A 15,534-nucleotide genomic window follows, 5' to 3' on the forward strand; every position below is an offset into this window, starting at 1 on the left:
TCCCATTGTTATTGTACATTCCTGTGCTCATCCTCAAGGCTATATTGAATGTCTCCCTGAGGAAAGATTATTGCTTGTTGTGCATGGCATTTCAGATGATGCATTGCAGGGCAGTCACCCCTCAATCATACTGTATTGCAAATAAAGGCTCTACTTATAACCTTACACTGACTTTCTTGGACTCAAAGAACAAAAAACCAATAAGCCAAATATCAAGAAACCTTGAACAAAGTAGAACGGATCTACTGAAGGGTTAAATTTAGGACACAAGTAACATTTCTTTTTCTAGCTTGTGGTCCCATACATATGTATATCTGCCTCATCATGGCAGACTCTTTTTGTCAGTTGTCTTTGGTTAAAAAAAAAGAAAAAGTAATAAATGGCACACAACAGCTTGATGCAATGTTTGGTGTACTGTAAAATACATTGTCAGAGTCAGGGTTTGTACAATTAAGAGTAGGGAGCATGACACTACATCACTGGCACTGGGAAGCTAACAGAAGCCAATACATTTATAAAACTGAGATCTTACTCTTCTGTTGAGAAGGGAAAATGCAGTGGTTGACAGAAAAGATAAAGCTTAAAAGATTTTCAAATGCTTTTTTTTTCTTATTAGAACTACCAATAATACAAAGGCCCCCTTTTTATTCTGTTTTGGTTCTTTGCTTATATTTCTTATTTGGCATATGAATATGAACAAAAAATATGTCTCAGTATTCCAGCCTTTACAGGTTTCCCAATGTGCATCTCCTCGTGTTTGTAATTACAGATCTTTAATTTGTACTTCACAGTGTACTTCACAGAGTTTTAGTGAACTTTATTTATTTTTCTTCTCCAGTTTTTATAGAGCAAATGCTCAGTCAGTAGCAGCAGTATATTTAAATATATTGAATTCCTTAACACACAAAAGCACTCAAGGGACTAGTAAAGTGCATTTAGTGTCATATTAATCAGTCTAGAGATTGGATTCCAGACAAAAGGTTAATGCCACCAATCAGGTTTACAAAGTTGGAAGGTTATAAGAGTCACTGTTTCTAGAGAAAGTGCTGCACACTAGAAACCCAGTTCTGTCAAACAAAATTCCATCAGACTTGTAAATCACCTTCTAATCATAACATAGAGGTGACCATGGCATGTCTTTGATATGATTATCTTAGGATATGCCTGGTGGAAACTACCAACCGAGTACTGGGGAAATATATCCTTGTATTGTCAGGAAGAAGTACAGTGTGACTATGTGGACAGCTATGGCCAAAAGTTTTGCATCACCTAGAATTTTAGGATTGAGACATAATTTAAAAATAAAAAAAGCTGTGTGAACATAATTTAGATCTTTTGTTTAACATCATGTAATCAGAGGAACTACAAAGGTATATTGCAGAAGTCTACCAGAAGCCATAATAATAGTATGGTATTTCATGTTAGATTTCACATGTGACGGAAAACATTTGGCCACAGCTGTACATGCTGAAATCAGCACCACTCTCATCAAGCATTCTACAATTAAAAATTAGACTGTTTACAATTACAAAGTAGTTCACATTTCAAGTATTCTCTAGTACACATTCCAGACCAGTATGTCGGTTTGGCCTGCATTATAAATGTTTTACTAACCACTCTGTACTCTTTGTTTGAGTGGGGAAACAAGCATTGGGGCAGTGTGCACATTAATGAAAGGTTTAAGAATAGGGAGTGGTGGTTCTGGAAACAGATCTAAAAATGTTAGAAAAATGTAATGTAAATTAGAATCAGTTTGTTTATCCACCCATCTTCCTGAGAAGTGTTGGATGCTGTAACCGCAGCCAACCTCAGGCACTGCTGAGCCACTGGAATGCTATGGGTGTCAGACTGACAGCATAACTGCTTCTTATTAAAATGTGAACAGTATATGGAAAACATTTTGGTATATTTTAGGGTGGGGTCAGCTTGCTGCATCAATAACACACTGCAAAAATAAGTTTGTTGACAATACGGAATGGAAATTAGATGTTGCGCCTTGTTTTATATGACTTACAACATAAACTAATTATATTTCACCATTAGGAGACAGTGTTCAGCTATGGCCAAAAATTTAGCATCACCCTATAGAATTAAGTAATTTTGCTTCATAAAATCAAATGAGACCTGCTGAACAATGTTATGTTAACATATTGAATTACATATGGCTTTGTAGTTTTCCATATACTTAACGTAAAAATGAATTTTTTTTTATAAATGTTGCATTTCGAAATCAAAATACTATTATAGCTTCCAGTAGACTTTTGCAATCTCATTTTGTAGCTTCTTTGACTACATGATGTTGACTAAGATATATCTTATTTATTAATATGTCTCAATCCTAAAATTATAGGTGATGCAAAACTTTTGGCCACAGCTGTACACTGAGAAGCTGTAAGAAGTAGCACTCTATATACACATGCATTACATTGCTCCACATGCTCAATGCAAAACACAAATTGTGAAAAAAAAACATTAAGAAAATGAACCCCAGAAGAAAAATGACATCACTTACCAGACATCCAAACTATACATTTTAGAAAAATTACTTTTTAAATGAATAATTGTCACTAATGTAATTTAAGGCACTCTTCAGGTTTAAAGGGTGTTTTACCTTATGTATTGTACATTACTGAATCAAGCCAGATATGTATATTTCTTCTATGTCATCTGTTGCATTGACATGAATGAGTTACATTTGCTGATGTGTAAACATGTCATAACATTTTATTATAAAAGTTTAAAAAAAAATTAAATATGACACATAACAGTACATGGTGCTATTTTACATATTGTGAAAAGACAAAAAAAAACAAACATAAAATCACAATAAATCATGTTGTTACAGATATTGCCATTCACATAGGACATGTACTCCAAACATAAGGAGACACTAAACATATCAATAAATTACTTTCCTTTTTTTTTTTTTTTACAATAAAGAGGAGGATGTAGACCAACATACAAAACATGATCGTCTTAAATGAGAAGAGTACAAAACATAAACTGGGAGAAAAACATAATGTTGCTGCATCTGTTTGCAATCATCACTCATCTTTAAGTAAAGATGATCATATATTAAATTGGCTGAAGGAAGACAAACTCCTAACCTTAACTGCACGCTGTACAACATTAATGCTGAGCTGGCTAATCCTGACTTCCAAAAATATCTTTAAAACGTAGTGGAGTTCAGCTCTGTCCAGTAAAAAGCAGTTGAGACTCCAGAAAATTAGTTGGATGAAGCTTGGCTTGTACTGTACTTGGTCTGGATCGCAAGTGCTGTCAGCTTTTTTCTCATATTGGTTCCTTCCAAACGTGTGGCTAAAAGGCAACTACTCATATCGGGTAAGCATTGGGCATTAACATTCTATTTGACACAGTCGGAGAAGGCAATATCAAAATGTACAATATTTTGAAATGAAACAACATAAGCAATGAAAGAAGTACTTTAGGGAATTCATTGCTTGAACAGCATCTAATGAGGCAGGGTAGAATTTGACTGCTTCGTTGCGCAGACATGTGCATCTGATAAAGCATAACAATTTTGAATCCTGCTGTGTAATTAACATTAACATGAGATGTGGGTCTTTGTAATCATCGTATTTCTTATTTAAAATAAACTACATGAAAATATATGGACAGCCAAGTTGGACTGCAAAAAAAATAAAAATAATAATCCATGATCAGTCTTGGTGACTGACATAATGACTCATGTCTTCCGTTTGCAGCCAAAAGCCATCTGTGACACAAAGCCAAACAACCAGGCCATGTATTAGCATGACCTGTGCCAAAATGTCATCAGTGCACAAATGTCCTGCCTTATAACAGGAGACAAAAGGGATGTAAAGAAAGACATTTTAGCTTTAAAAAAACTTTAAAGCCAAGTAAAGGAAATAAAAAAAAAATCCTACAGTTGAACATTCTACGTTTGGCATGCTAAACTGTTGTTACTGTATGTATGTGTTTTAAAGTTGTGTTATTCAGCTCTTGTAAGTCATTGTTTCTCAGTCAGCATTTGTTTCTGTGTTTACAGTTATGTTACAAAAACAACACAACAAAAATAAGTTACCTAATTAAGTGCATTTACACTTAGCAATCATATACTATAAATTACATGTATCGGGTTGCAATAATCTGAAAACTGCCATTGAACATATAACCTGGATACTGCTGGATAATCCGAGACTTAACCTGTTCAGCAGAGGCAATTCATAAATAGTGTCTAAACATAACTGATCCACAGTGTGCTGTCTAAAGGAAAAGCCATTACAGAAATATGTAGTGTTTACTTGTTAAAAGGTTTCAGAATCGCTCTTCTTAACATAAAAAATGAAATCCTACAGTCTCATATTTCCAGTTCTCAAACGTGCAGGAGGTCAATGAGTCACTGTGACAAATGCAAGCACCAGTAGATTTGCAAAAGCTGGACTATACCGCTATGATCCATAGCATTCCATTAAAACCCAGTTTTGCATGGAGCACTGTTTTGATAGGTGCAGCAGTCAAGTACTCCAAGACAAAGTGTGCTGCAGTCTACCATGTACTGCTTCCCCAACAGGTTTCCACAGCTTTCAAGTGAATAAACTCTAGACCCAAAAAAGAGAATGGTTGGTGTGAATGTAGAATTAAATGTGATTCGCTACCGCATCTTCTTGGTACATGATTTACAGCACTGCTGGCCATAGAATTTGTGGTTGCAGACACCATGCTGGGGGACCAGGTGGCACCAGCTGAAGAAGTCAATGCAGGATGGATCATCTATAGGAAACAACAATTAATTAATATAATTGACTGCATGTCCTTCCCTGTATCTGCAAAGTGGTGCATCTTTCTTAATTTACTTAATAGATCTGCATGCAGAAGCCAGTTATTAAGCACATTTTTAATTGAATGCTACATTAACATCTCAGTCAAAGACACTACTGTACGGTTTTAGCATATCACTGCAAGCGAAAATCCCATTTATAACCAATGTGTAGGAGAAACAGCATCTAAAGTGAATGCATATCAACTGCAATGGCCATGTATCATGTGGTAATACCTTTCCTCTTGGGTGCTGGACAGAAGTTGGTGTTGCAGGCCCTGGAGGTGGTAGGTCTCTGGTGATGCTGACACCCACCTGATGGTCTGCCCTGCCTGAGACACTGCACACTCCGTGTCTGCACCCCTCCTCCACAGGACACTGTGCACTGCACACAGACAGTCACGTCAGACTGAGACTACAACATGACACACTGTAGTATCTGACACTTTTAATTACTGCTATGCCCCAAGCCTAAAGAACTCAATTGCCAAAGACTGATGTAGACTTTAAAAAAACTTTCCCAGGTTTACTGCTGTTCTGACAACTTTTCAGATGTACAGTTTTACAACTGTACAGCGATTATGAGATACTTGGATTGAAGATGCAGTGACCTGTGCAATTGTAAATGTATCCTCTGCTAAGCTAAAAAAAATATTTACCATAGATATCCAAGTGTTTTTATACCTGTTGCCATGGGGATGAATACCATCCTGACACAACCATACTGATGGTCCTTTCTGGAGGAGGTCTTGGGCCTGAGCAGGACCCCTTGTTACAGGCTTGCTCCAGTTCCACAATGGGCTTCTGTAAGTTACGACATCTTCTCTGGGGGAATTCAATGTATTTGCCGTGAGCTTCTTTCTCACTACACTTCAGTTCCCTTTTCTGAACCCCTGGACCACAGCTTGTTGAACACTGGAATGAAGAGAATGGATTTTTTAAATTATTATTATTTTACAGTTTCCAATCAATCAAATCAATCAAGTAAGTTAATTTAATATTTCGTATCCATTTTTTTGGAATACAGGAAACTGTTACATATTACTTATGATGTGATCCACATGTCAAATTTCTGACTAATTGATGACCTCTTTGTTGGCTGTACTATTTTCTGCGATAGTTATGTTATAAATCCTTTCTCTGCTTATTTCTTATTACAAATGCAATTTGCGGGTCTCGTCATTTCTATAGCAATACCTCGCTCCATGCTGATGTCACCCACTCCAGTCTGTCATTTTTCGGGCAGCGTCTCAGCACACATGTCTCCTGGGCTTTGGGCTTCTGATCTCGGCTGCACATGCTATCCGGAAGGATGCTGGGCTTGTTTGACGGATTGGTGCTACTGCAGTAGACACCACGCTTCTTCAGACCTCTCCCACAAGTCTTAGAACACTATAAAAGAGCATAACTGTTACCCTTAACCCCCTTTAGTAATGAAAACACATTTCTGTCAGCATCTTCCCAGGAACGAATATGTCTTCTGCGAACACAAGGGTTTATTTTGTAAAAATGTTATGGACATAAAATATGATCCAGTTTTCAAACAGCCACCACATTTGTCTTTTAATGTCTGTCCCCGGTTTAATTAGGGTTTCAGTATTTTAAAATAAAGTATGTATTCACCAATTATCAGGTTTACCTAGCATTTTGTTAAACCATGAAATAACAATAAGAGCATATTATGTATGACAGCGTTATGAAACATTGTCGTAAAATGTGGTAAACAGGGTGTGGTTGTGGTATCATTATATCAAGCATCTTCTGGCTATGGTTAACCATAATAAATCAGGGTAGACCATGTTAGTAGTTAATGCTTTAACCATGAAAAAAAAAACATAAGGTAACATAAAAAATTAATATTTTGTATGTTTCAAAGTCCTTTGTTTTCCCTTTCAAACACCATCACCCCTTTTTAACAAAGAGAACATCTCACCACATCAACTTTAACCGCATTACCACAACTTGCAGGGCTACAGCTCCAAAGCCATTGCTATTAAATGTTGGAATCTTGACTGCTTGGATTGGTATGGTGAGAGTGGTCATTATTTGGCTGCTGGTCCCTTTGAAAGAGGAACTGATCTGGTGATGCCAGGTCAGCAGGGTGAACCATGACAAAACTACGCCCTTCCCCCTCATCAAGGGGACTGCCTGTATTAAGGTGGAAGTTGGGGAGGTGGTGGGTAGGATTACAACTAGGATTGTGACGGCAATGCCCAGGTGAGTTTACCTGAGATTTATAGGACACGATCTGATGAGAGAGCAATTATTCAATAATCCTAATGAGAGAGCAATCATTCAATAATCCCTCCCCCGGATTTCAGCCTAAGCTTCTAATGTATGTGGTTTGTACACAACTCTATCCAAAATCCTAACTTAAAACATGTATACAGTTTATGCACAAGTTTATTGCTTAGCATTATATATAGTATATGATCTACTGTATAAAGTACCGGCACTTTACAAAGACTAACTGGAAGCAGGTTTAACTGTTACTGTAATTTCGCTATTTCAATTGACATTGAAAATATTAGATACTGCACTTCCTTTGACATTTTTCTTCCTGAAAACTAATACACATGTCTGCCAGTGAAAGAACATCCAGTCATGAAAAGCCAATGATGTCATGCTTCCTTTTATTTTTTAACATATGTATTTGGCTGCTGACAGATGAACCTTATAAACCATCCAAATGGAGATCCCTATCACCAATGACTAAGATTAATAGCTCCGTCACACTATGCAGCACCTTATAAAACTCATATTATAGAAATCATGGCATAGCTTACGAATATTAGGATTCCATTTTTTTATAACACTGAAAGAATACTATATTAATAAAATGTTAGTAACACTAATTTCTCTGTCTGTCAATTGACAAATGCTTCCTTCCCTCCAACTAAAAATGATACACTGTTTAGTTAAGGGATTTAGAAAATATAGAAATCAGTCTTGGTGTATTAAATAAGGTTTCATTAACTACATTTTAAATGAATGGAATTGTCTTATAAAATATTTAAATTACAATTACAGTTCTCATTTGATCAAGTTCAGCCTTGCAAATCCTCATGTAAACAACAGATGGCAGCGCAGCAGTTCATGAACAGCTCACTAAGCAAACCAAAATAAATAAATAGCATGAACACAGATTCTAATGACATTGAGGAGCAAAACTGAAGTAAACCCTTGTGTCATATTTTATTATGAGTAATTATACAGTTACTCACGCACACACACATGTAAAACGACTGACTTTCACTTACAGAATTTTGACTGAAAGAACCAATTTCACAGATTACAGGGTCTGAATATTCCTCCATATTTACCTCAGACCAGGCCCCTGCACTCCACTCAGGTAGACACGCTTTGTTGTTGCAGGGCTGTACCTGGGCGGGCGTCATCACAGGACACTGAGAATGCGCTACCACCTCATCTCGCTTGAAGGCCACCTTCCGAAGACACTGGATTTGACGGGACTGCTGTCCCAGTCCGCAGGATTTGCTGCAAGTGCTCCATTCCCCTGCCGACCAGCTGTAAAGGCAACACAATTCGATTTAATTCCCCATACCCCTCACCTTATTTTCCACGTTCAGCCTGCAAAGTGATTCATCCCTTGGCTGCTACACTAAATAGTGCATTCTGTTTTTACAGAGATGAGCGAATGTAAAATCCGCTCTTACCTTTAAAAACGCTTAATGAAAGATGAAAGTGAAACATGTTTTTCAAATGAATACATGAAATACTGAATACTACTGAATACCATTACTAATTTGAAAGTGCTTAACTCTTAACCCACAGTGTAATCATAGCACCAGAAGCCTTTCTCAGAATAACTGTTCAGCTCATATAAAAGGATATTCTGATTGACAAAACTTGATGTTCCACTAAAGCAAGACAGAACAACTTTCAGCAACAATTATCAGAAGTATCCTGTACACATGTTAAAGAATGTACTTAACCGTATTTTGCTTTTACATTACTGTGAAAATAAATATATGTGTGTGTATGTGTACATGCATGCATGCATGTGTATTTATCTTAATGTCAAAATAAATCATGTGTGCGAGGCAGAAAACATGGGAAAAGAATGAATACTTCTCAATTTTTTTGCGGCCTGCCACGTAGCATTAAAGATAGCTCCACCATTTGGGATCTGGGAGTCTTGGCCTCAGATAAAAGCTGAACCAAAATAGAGTTTGTTTGGGCAGGAAGATTATTATAAATTAGTATTCAGACAATAGTGTGGCTATATACGCAGACATCAAAAAACTGCTGAAGCAGGAGTCACGTGGCACTTTCCAAACATATCCCTACCTCTGCCCTTTTCAGGACCCGCCACGTAATTGGCTATTTGGAATTTGTGTCCTTTAAATCAACTTACAAATTTGAAGGGAAACACAAAACTGCTGTTTGGGAAGTGAACATTACGTGAACCGTATTGGAAACAGCACATCAACTAAACCAGCAAAGTTGGTACAGGGCAGGGGACGTCTATTTTTTTCTTTGTGATATAGATATATAATTTGAGAACTGGAAAACTGACTGTCAAGCTTCACTGCAAACCAATTTTGGTTATACCATAATGTGTGTGGAGAGAGAGAGAGAGAGAGAGAGAGAGAGAGAGAGAGAGAGAGAATATATCTCTCAATAGGTAGTATATTTGAAGCCATACAATTGAAAAACAATATTTAAGCAAATTTTTTTTTTTTAACTGATTGGTCACATCTGTTTTTTTAATGTTTCGCGGTGTAATGAAAAATCATCAAAGTGAAATGAGGCAGATAAGGCATTAACATTTTAAATCACACCATTCTTTTTTTTCCTTGTCATTTTTGCTTATTCTTAAATTTAAATATTGTACTACTATAAACGTCATGCTAAAGATATGGTACAAGGAGACACAACCAATTAGTGTATCCAAGTAGTATCATTTTTTTTTTTTATCAGTGTGTATATTATTAAATAGCACAATAAGTTTGTTGTAGGTTGATGGTATAAATCTTCTTAATGAAATAAATAGATAAAATGTATACTGTACATCTTCAATTGTAACTTGTAACTGCCTCACTTTCAACAATAGTTTCTGAATAAAGGGTCTGTAACACAAAGTTATTGTGTCATTTCTAACGGGGGAGACCCCTTGTTGCAATAGTTTATCTAAGGGAAAAGTGTAATTGACTGTACAGCTGCAATGCGATTAAATCAAATTCAAGCTCACAGTTAAGAACCAGGGACACTGCAAAACGATTTAAACATTACCATTTATCTTTTTGATGACATTTTCAAGTTCCAGATACAGAGGTCCCCCTCCCTAGCCCTCATTTTTTATCTCCTCTGGTCCACAAAACACAGAATCCTGTGGCTCTTACAAGTGAAAGATCACAGTGTCTGGGCTGAAGCAGTGGTGGGGATTCTTGGCCGGCTAGACTGATCCTGTCTCTCTGGGATTTAAACCCTTTCACTACAATAAAACACGGATGGACCTGTCAGCACTACAGATATTTGCTGGAAAGATAAGCAAGGGGCTTTTCTTGAGTGTGTGTTTATATATATGGGTGGACTACAGTTCGTGTGGATTTTTAGTAATACAGTGTACTGGTATAGTGGGGTATTGTTGAGTAATGCAGCACAATTTGTTTTTGGAACTAACCCTCTTTATTTTGCACCCTGATTTACACACCAATTGTGAAATTATGAGGGTAGTGAATTAATGAAAGGCCCTTTAACTAACGTACAGTGAAAATACAAGTGTATTTTGCAATTTGAATTTGTTGGACACACTTTAATTTATATTCTGGAACAGGCCTGAGATTGTGTTCCACAGTTTACAGTAAAATACTTTCAGGCTGGCTAACTCATAGCAAAAGTACACCAACCATCAAACTGCAGTAAATGACACACATTTTGGCTTCACTGTACCCCTTCTGGAAAAAAAAGACTAAAGTCTCAGTGGGGCTATCCTGTTAAATAACATTTGAGATAACATTTAAAATCTATTGTGAGGTCTACCGAACAGCACAGCATTAAAGACAATGCACGCAGTAAGTGAAACCATTCTTAACTGCCAAAAGAAAGGTTCATCACAAAAAAATAAATCACATAAAAGAATTTCCATGCTGATATACGTTAGAAGGGTTGTGAAGTGTAATGCAGTAAACTCTTTGGCTTAACCTTAAAAACCGGGTAGTGTTATTATACAGGACTATACGTGTCCTACAACATTTCTTATGAAGCATCACGTGTCTAGTGTTCAATATGCTTTCCAATTAGAGGTGTATCCTACAGAGCCACTAACACTGCTAGCAGCATTTTAATGGTAATGACATGGTAGTTTGTCATTACCATTAAAGCTGTCACTTATTTTGGGAAATACAAACCAAATCTACAACTTATGTTCTACGATATGCCACCCTTAATCAATGGGCCTTGATTTTCTGGAGATGGACTGCTGTTGTTTGCATTTTATGATGTAGCTAGCAGGAGTGACATGTATTACCTGTATGTATTACCTGTTAAAAAATGAACGTGGGTATTACCTGACCAGTTCACGGTGGAAATTTTCACAGTGCTTAGACAGTTCGGATGTACAGCAACTGATGATTTTATCAACACAAACAAAGAAAATCACAGTTGCCATCTTTAAATTGACCTTATAGCATTATGCTGAAAGGGTCATTAAATTTCAAAGAACCAGATGAAAAGACATAGCTAGAAGGGGTTACATTACAATCCTAAAAGTGATACTGTACACTAATTTTGCCAATTGTTGTGCTTAACTGCTGCTGATCTACTTTGCTGCTAAGTGGTAAAGAAATTCATCAGCATTAGACAGAAAGAACAGATAAAAAAGAGAGATGCTAATGTTTGATGCTCAAGTCTGTTTTTCCATGTACAATCACTTTTCCATTTTACCAGCTAATGTTTTTTTCATTACCAGTACCAGCTGAAATACAGTATCTGCATATTCCATATAAGAAAAATACCATACAAAAGATCATCTACTGTGCTTTTGCCCTAGTATACCACAGTAAACTAAAAGGGTGGTCTTCTTACTTCATTCAAGCAGCCCATGTGCAAACGTGGCCCTCATTCCACTGTGATTTGTGTAAATATGAGTACAGCTGGAAATGGCTCAGGGCCTGAAGCAGATGAATTCAATTTGTCCGGGCATGTAATAGGTCTTAAACATATTTAATTTAAATTAGGTTAAAGGAAATCAGATCACTCTGCCTTCTGTTAATCTCTAAAGTGTATGCTTTGACTGGGGTTTAAAGTTGAATTTTAATGTAATACCACAACGAAAAAACTTTTTTTTTCTACAGCTAAAATGACCACTCATTGTCTTCTGACAATCAAATGATATATTTCTAATAAAAATAAACTGCACGAAACAGCAAACAAGGAAAATGTAAACTTACAAAGCTGGGCATGGTTGAGTGTTGCAGACATTAGTTCCAATTGTAGGTCTTGTGCGTGGATTGCAGAAGGATGAGTTGACCTGTGTGTAATGGTCTTGTAGACAAATAGCCTTTATTGACATTTGACCTAAGAGAGAAATGTTGCATGTATTGGATTGTCATAGTCTTACAGCCCTTTATTATTATAACTGTTTTATATAAGAAAGAAAGAAAGAAAGAAAGAAAGAAAGAAAGAAAGAAAGAAAGAAAGATGACCAGGAACATTCTACTGTAGGAAACATTTAGATTTGCTCTGAAAACTTCTGATAATGGACGTTCCTAGTTCAAAGAATCAGGTGTCTCAGGTCTCAAAAAGCCTTGCTCTTTCAAACCTGACAAAGGTGCTTTGAGTATCTTGATGTCTCTTTTCATTCTATGTGAAAAACTAGTTATTTTTGCTGGTGGGGATGTTACTCACCTCCAGCACACGAGGCTGAGCAATCTGATTTGATGGCCACCCAGGTGTAGTTGTGTTTCTTAACAGTGGTCTTGCTGTCGTTCAGGCTCTTGGGTAGGGTGTATTCCCAGGCGATGCCAGGGTTCTTGCCTTGCAGAAGTATCTGTAACAAGAAGTAAATAAAAAAAGCTATTTCATCACCAGAGAACAATATCAAACCTCAGGGTGTGACTCTGTTCCTACGTAAAAGCCTTGAGTTACAAGGCTTTAAATATGGACAATGCTGGAATAATGCATACACAGTTGAACAGTTGAAAGTGGGCTACAATAAGAATTCTATATTTAAGCAGAGGTTGTGTCTCAGTGCCTACAAAAAAATAAATAAAATGAAAATGAAAACGTCAGGAGGGTGACAGTAATGTTTCCACATACAGTCATCTCTTATTGTATTATCCAATCAAAGGCATACAGGTATACAGTAAGCATGCTTAAGTATAAGACATGCCCAACATCAGCTGTATTAACACCACATATACATTTTTTAAGATGAAAGGTAAATTTGCTTTAGGATTACTTTTTGTTCATTTGTACACTATATACAGTAGTTTCAAACAGTATCAGCAGCACCTTTCAAAATCAGAAAACAATCCTGTCTAATGAAAAGCATTGTTATATTAAAATGGTCTTATACTGTAATCTGACTCTCTACACACTGACTATGATTTAACACATCATTTTGAACAACGTGTGTAGCATTACCCTTTAATCGTCCTTTGGCTTGTAATCCAATCTGATTCTATGGCATGATTAGAAATCTGCAACTTCCTAGTGATGATGGGAACATAATAAAGACTATAGAGTAACTACTATATTAAAAGGAGTGATAACCAAGATCTTACCTCATTTTAGAACTAGCAACATTATCACTTGTCCTATTTTTCTTGTGTTGAATATCTTGTGGTTCTTTTCATGCTTTTTATAATTATTTAGTTAAAGATATAATGATATCTTAAATACAACTCTTTGGAATAAAAAGAAAAAAAACTGCTGTTATTTCTTGGAACTTAATCACTGAGCTGTGTACATATGTACAGAAGGGTCCAGCTGCTAAGTTAATAGGTAGCAGGAAGAAACAGTAGACCTGTAATGTTTTTGATCTATGGCATTGCATCAACATATGTTTTAACACAACGAAAGACCGACTGTTGCTCACATGTATAGGAAGTAAGAAAATTGATTTTAATGCCTTGTTTTTCCTTCCTGCAGCAAAACCTGCCTATAAGCTAAAAAGTTACGAGCAGTATTAAAACAGTATCAGATTCAACAAAGTTCTTTCAAAACCAATAAAATCACTGGGTACTGTAAAAGAAAGTAGTTTCAAGAAAAAAATGTATATACCACACCTGTTTATGGGTGGAAAAACAGTTAGCGAGTATCCCCATTGTAGTCTCCCAAGTCACTGATATGTTGTTTTAAATCATCCAATAGCTCTAAGGTTAATAGGTATAAAAAAAGCGTCCTAATCTGCTTACAAACTGACATCCGCCACAGACACTTGAATTGAGATACCCTCCGTTCTTAACTTGTTGTGCAGTTAACAAATGAATGCAATTTACTAAGAAACTTGCCTATGGTTATTTCAGGACTTTATTCAGGATAATCAGAAGTAGGCTCCTCTTCTGCTTTGTTATCTGAGTGGCTGATCTTGGATCGGGAGCAATTTTACTTCAGAGAATGGGGTCTATTTTGAATCAGGTAACAAACAAACAGAGCTCAGACATTTAGCTCATAGTTTCCAAAGGACAGACTTCTATACCGATGCAGTAACCGACTAGAAACAAAAGACTTCATCTCAATGCAAGAGGAATCAACAAGACTGAGATCTGGAAAGAGTTTATATCCAGAAGAGCACAGAGTGACTGAAACTAATCCAAACAGATCTTTGTATTGGCATAAGTAAGCTGCTTCGTATTCTACACTTGTTACACATGAGGATTGCATTGTAATGTGTCAGTCAGGCTCATCTGGTGAAGAACCAGATTATATATGGCCAGATCATCAGAGAAAGTCATTGTTGAAAATCTGGTGCTTGTTTTTCAGATTCCTGTAAGTTAACATCATCAGCCTTTAAATAATAATACAACACAAAAAAAACAACACAGCTATTTGTTTAAAACATATCGTATGAATTAAATTCAATACAAAAGGTATTATCAGAAAAGAATAAATAAACAAAAATGAACAGGAAAAAAAAAATGGCAAACTATCAACCTTGCAAACATTTAAACAAACCCCTGGTGCATCACAATCTACAAAACTGGAAACATTCCATTTGGTTCCAGCCAGTCAAATTTACAGCTGCCAGATAGGTCCTCAAACACTTCATTGTTTAATGTCTACCTTGAACACACCAGCCACCTGACTTCAGATACAACACTCAGGCAGTCCTGACCTCAGGCCTCGAGCTATACAATTGACAGCTTCTTAAGTTGCAATAACCGCTGCAGTTGAATCCTGCCAGATATTCCCAAGTTAAAGACAGCACGGCTTACGCTCAGGGCACAAATATTAAAACAATGGGTAAACTGAACTCTCCTGCACAAATAAGTACCCTTTTCACGCCTAATTATCCTTTCAAACAAAGATAATAAATTCACCAAGCCAGCTGTATCCCTGACTTTTGGTTTCCTGGCTGTTAACCCGGGTCGCAGGTAAGAAAAATGCAACAGAAAGAATTTCCATATTCTGGATCAAATTTCTGCTTGACCCAGGGCTTACCAGCCACACTGTTTGAAATATTTGTGAAGGTTCTTATAATTCTTTTTAATGGGATGAAATCCAAATACCTTATATCACAAAACAGCTGCACAAATTAGAAAGTT

General features: G+C 36.5%; 1 protein-coding gene across 2 annotated transcripts in view; it reads right to left on the reverse strand.

The window, feature by feature from the left end:
* Positions 1–399: 399 nt before the first annotated feature.
* Positions 400–15,534, reverse strand: part of LOC117425861 (A disintegrin and metalloproteinase with thrombospondin motifs 18-like) — a 51,620-nt gene continuing 36,485 nt past the window's right edge. For both annotated transcript variants that reach the window (XM_058993766.1, XM_058993767.1), the window contains 7 exons: positions 12,674–12,815; positions 12,217–12,343; positions 8,125–8,329; positions 5,999–6,193; positions 5,486–5,716; positions 5,039–5,186; positions 400–4,755 (listed from right to left, as the gene is read on the reverse strand). In XM_058993766.1, coding sequence (XP_058849749.1) covers positions 4,637–4,755; positions 5,039–5,186; positions 5,486–5,716; positions 5,999–6,193; positions 8,125–8,329; positions 12,217–12,343; positions 12,674–12,815 — 1,167 coding nt within the window. In that variant the 3' untranslated portion in view covers positions 400–4,636. The remainder of the gene's footprint in view (positions 4,756–5,038; positions 5,187–5,485; positions 5,717–5,998; positions 6,194–8,124; positions 8,330–12,216; positions 12,344–12,673; positions 12,816–15,534) is intronic.

This window comes from Acipenser ruthenus, chromosome 20, assembly GCF_902713425.1.
Source record: "Acipenser ruthenus chromosome 20, fAciRut3.2 maternal haplotype, whole genome shotgun sequence".
Classification (NCBI taxonomy): Eukaryota; Metazoa; Chordata; class Actinopteri; order Acipenseriformes; family Acipenseridae; genus Acipenser; species Acipenser ruthenus.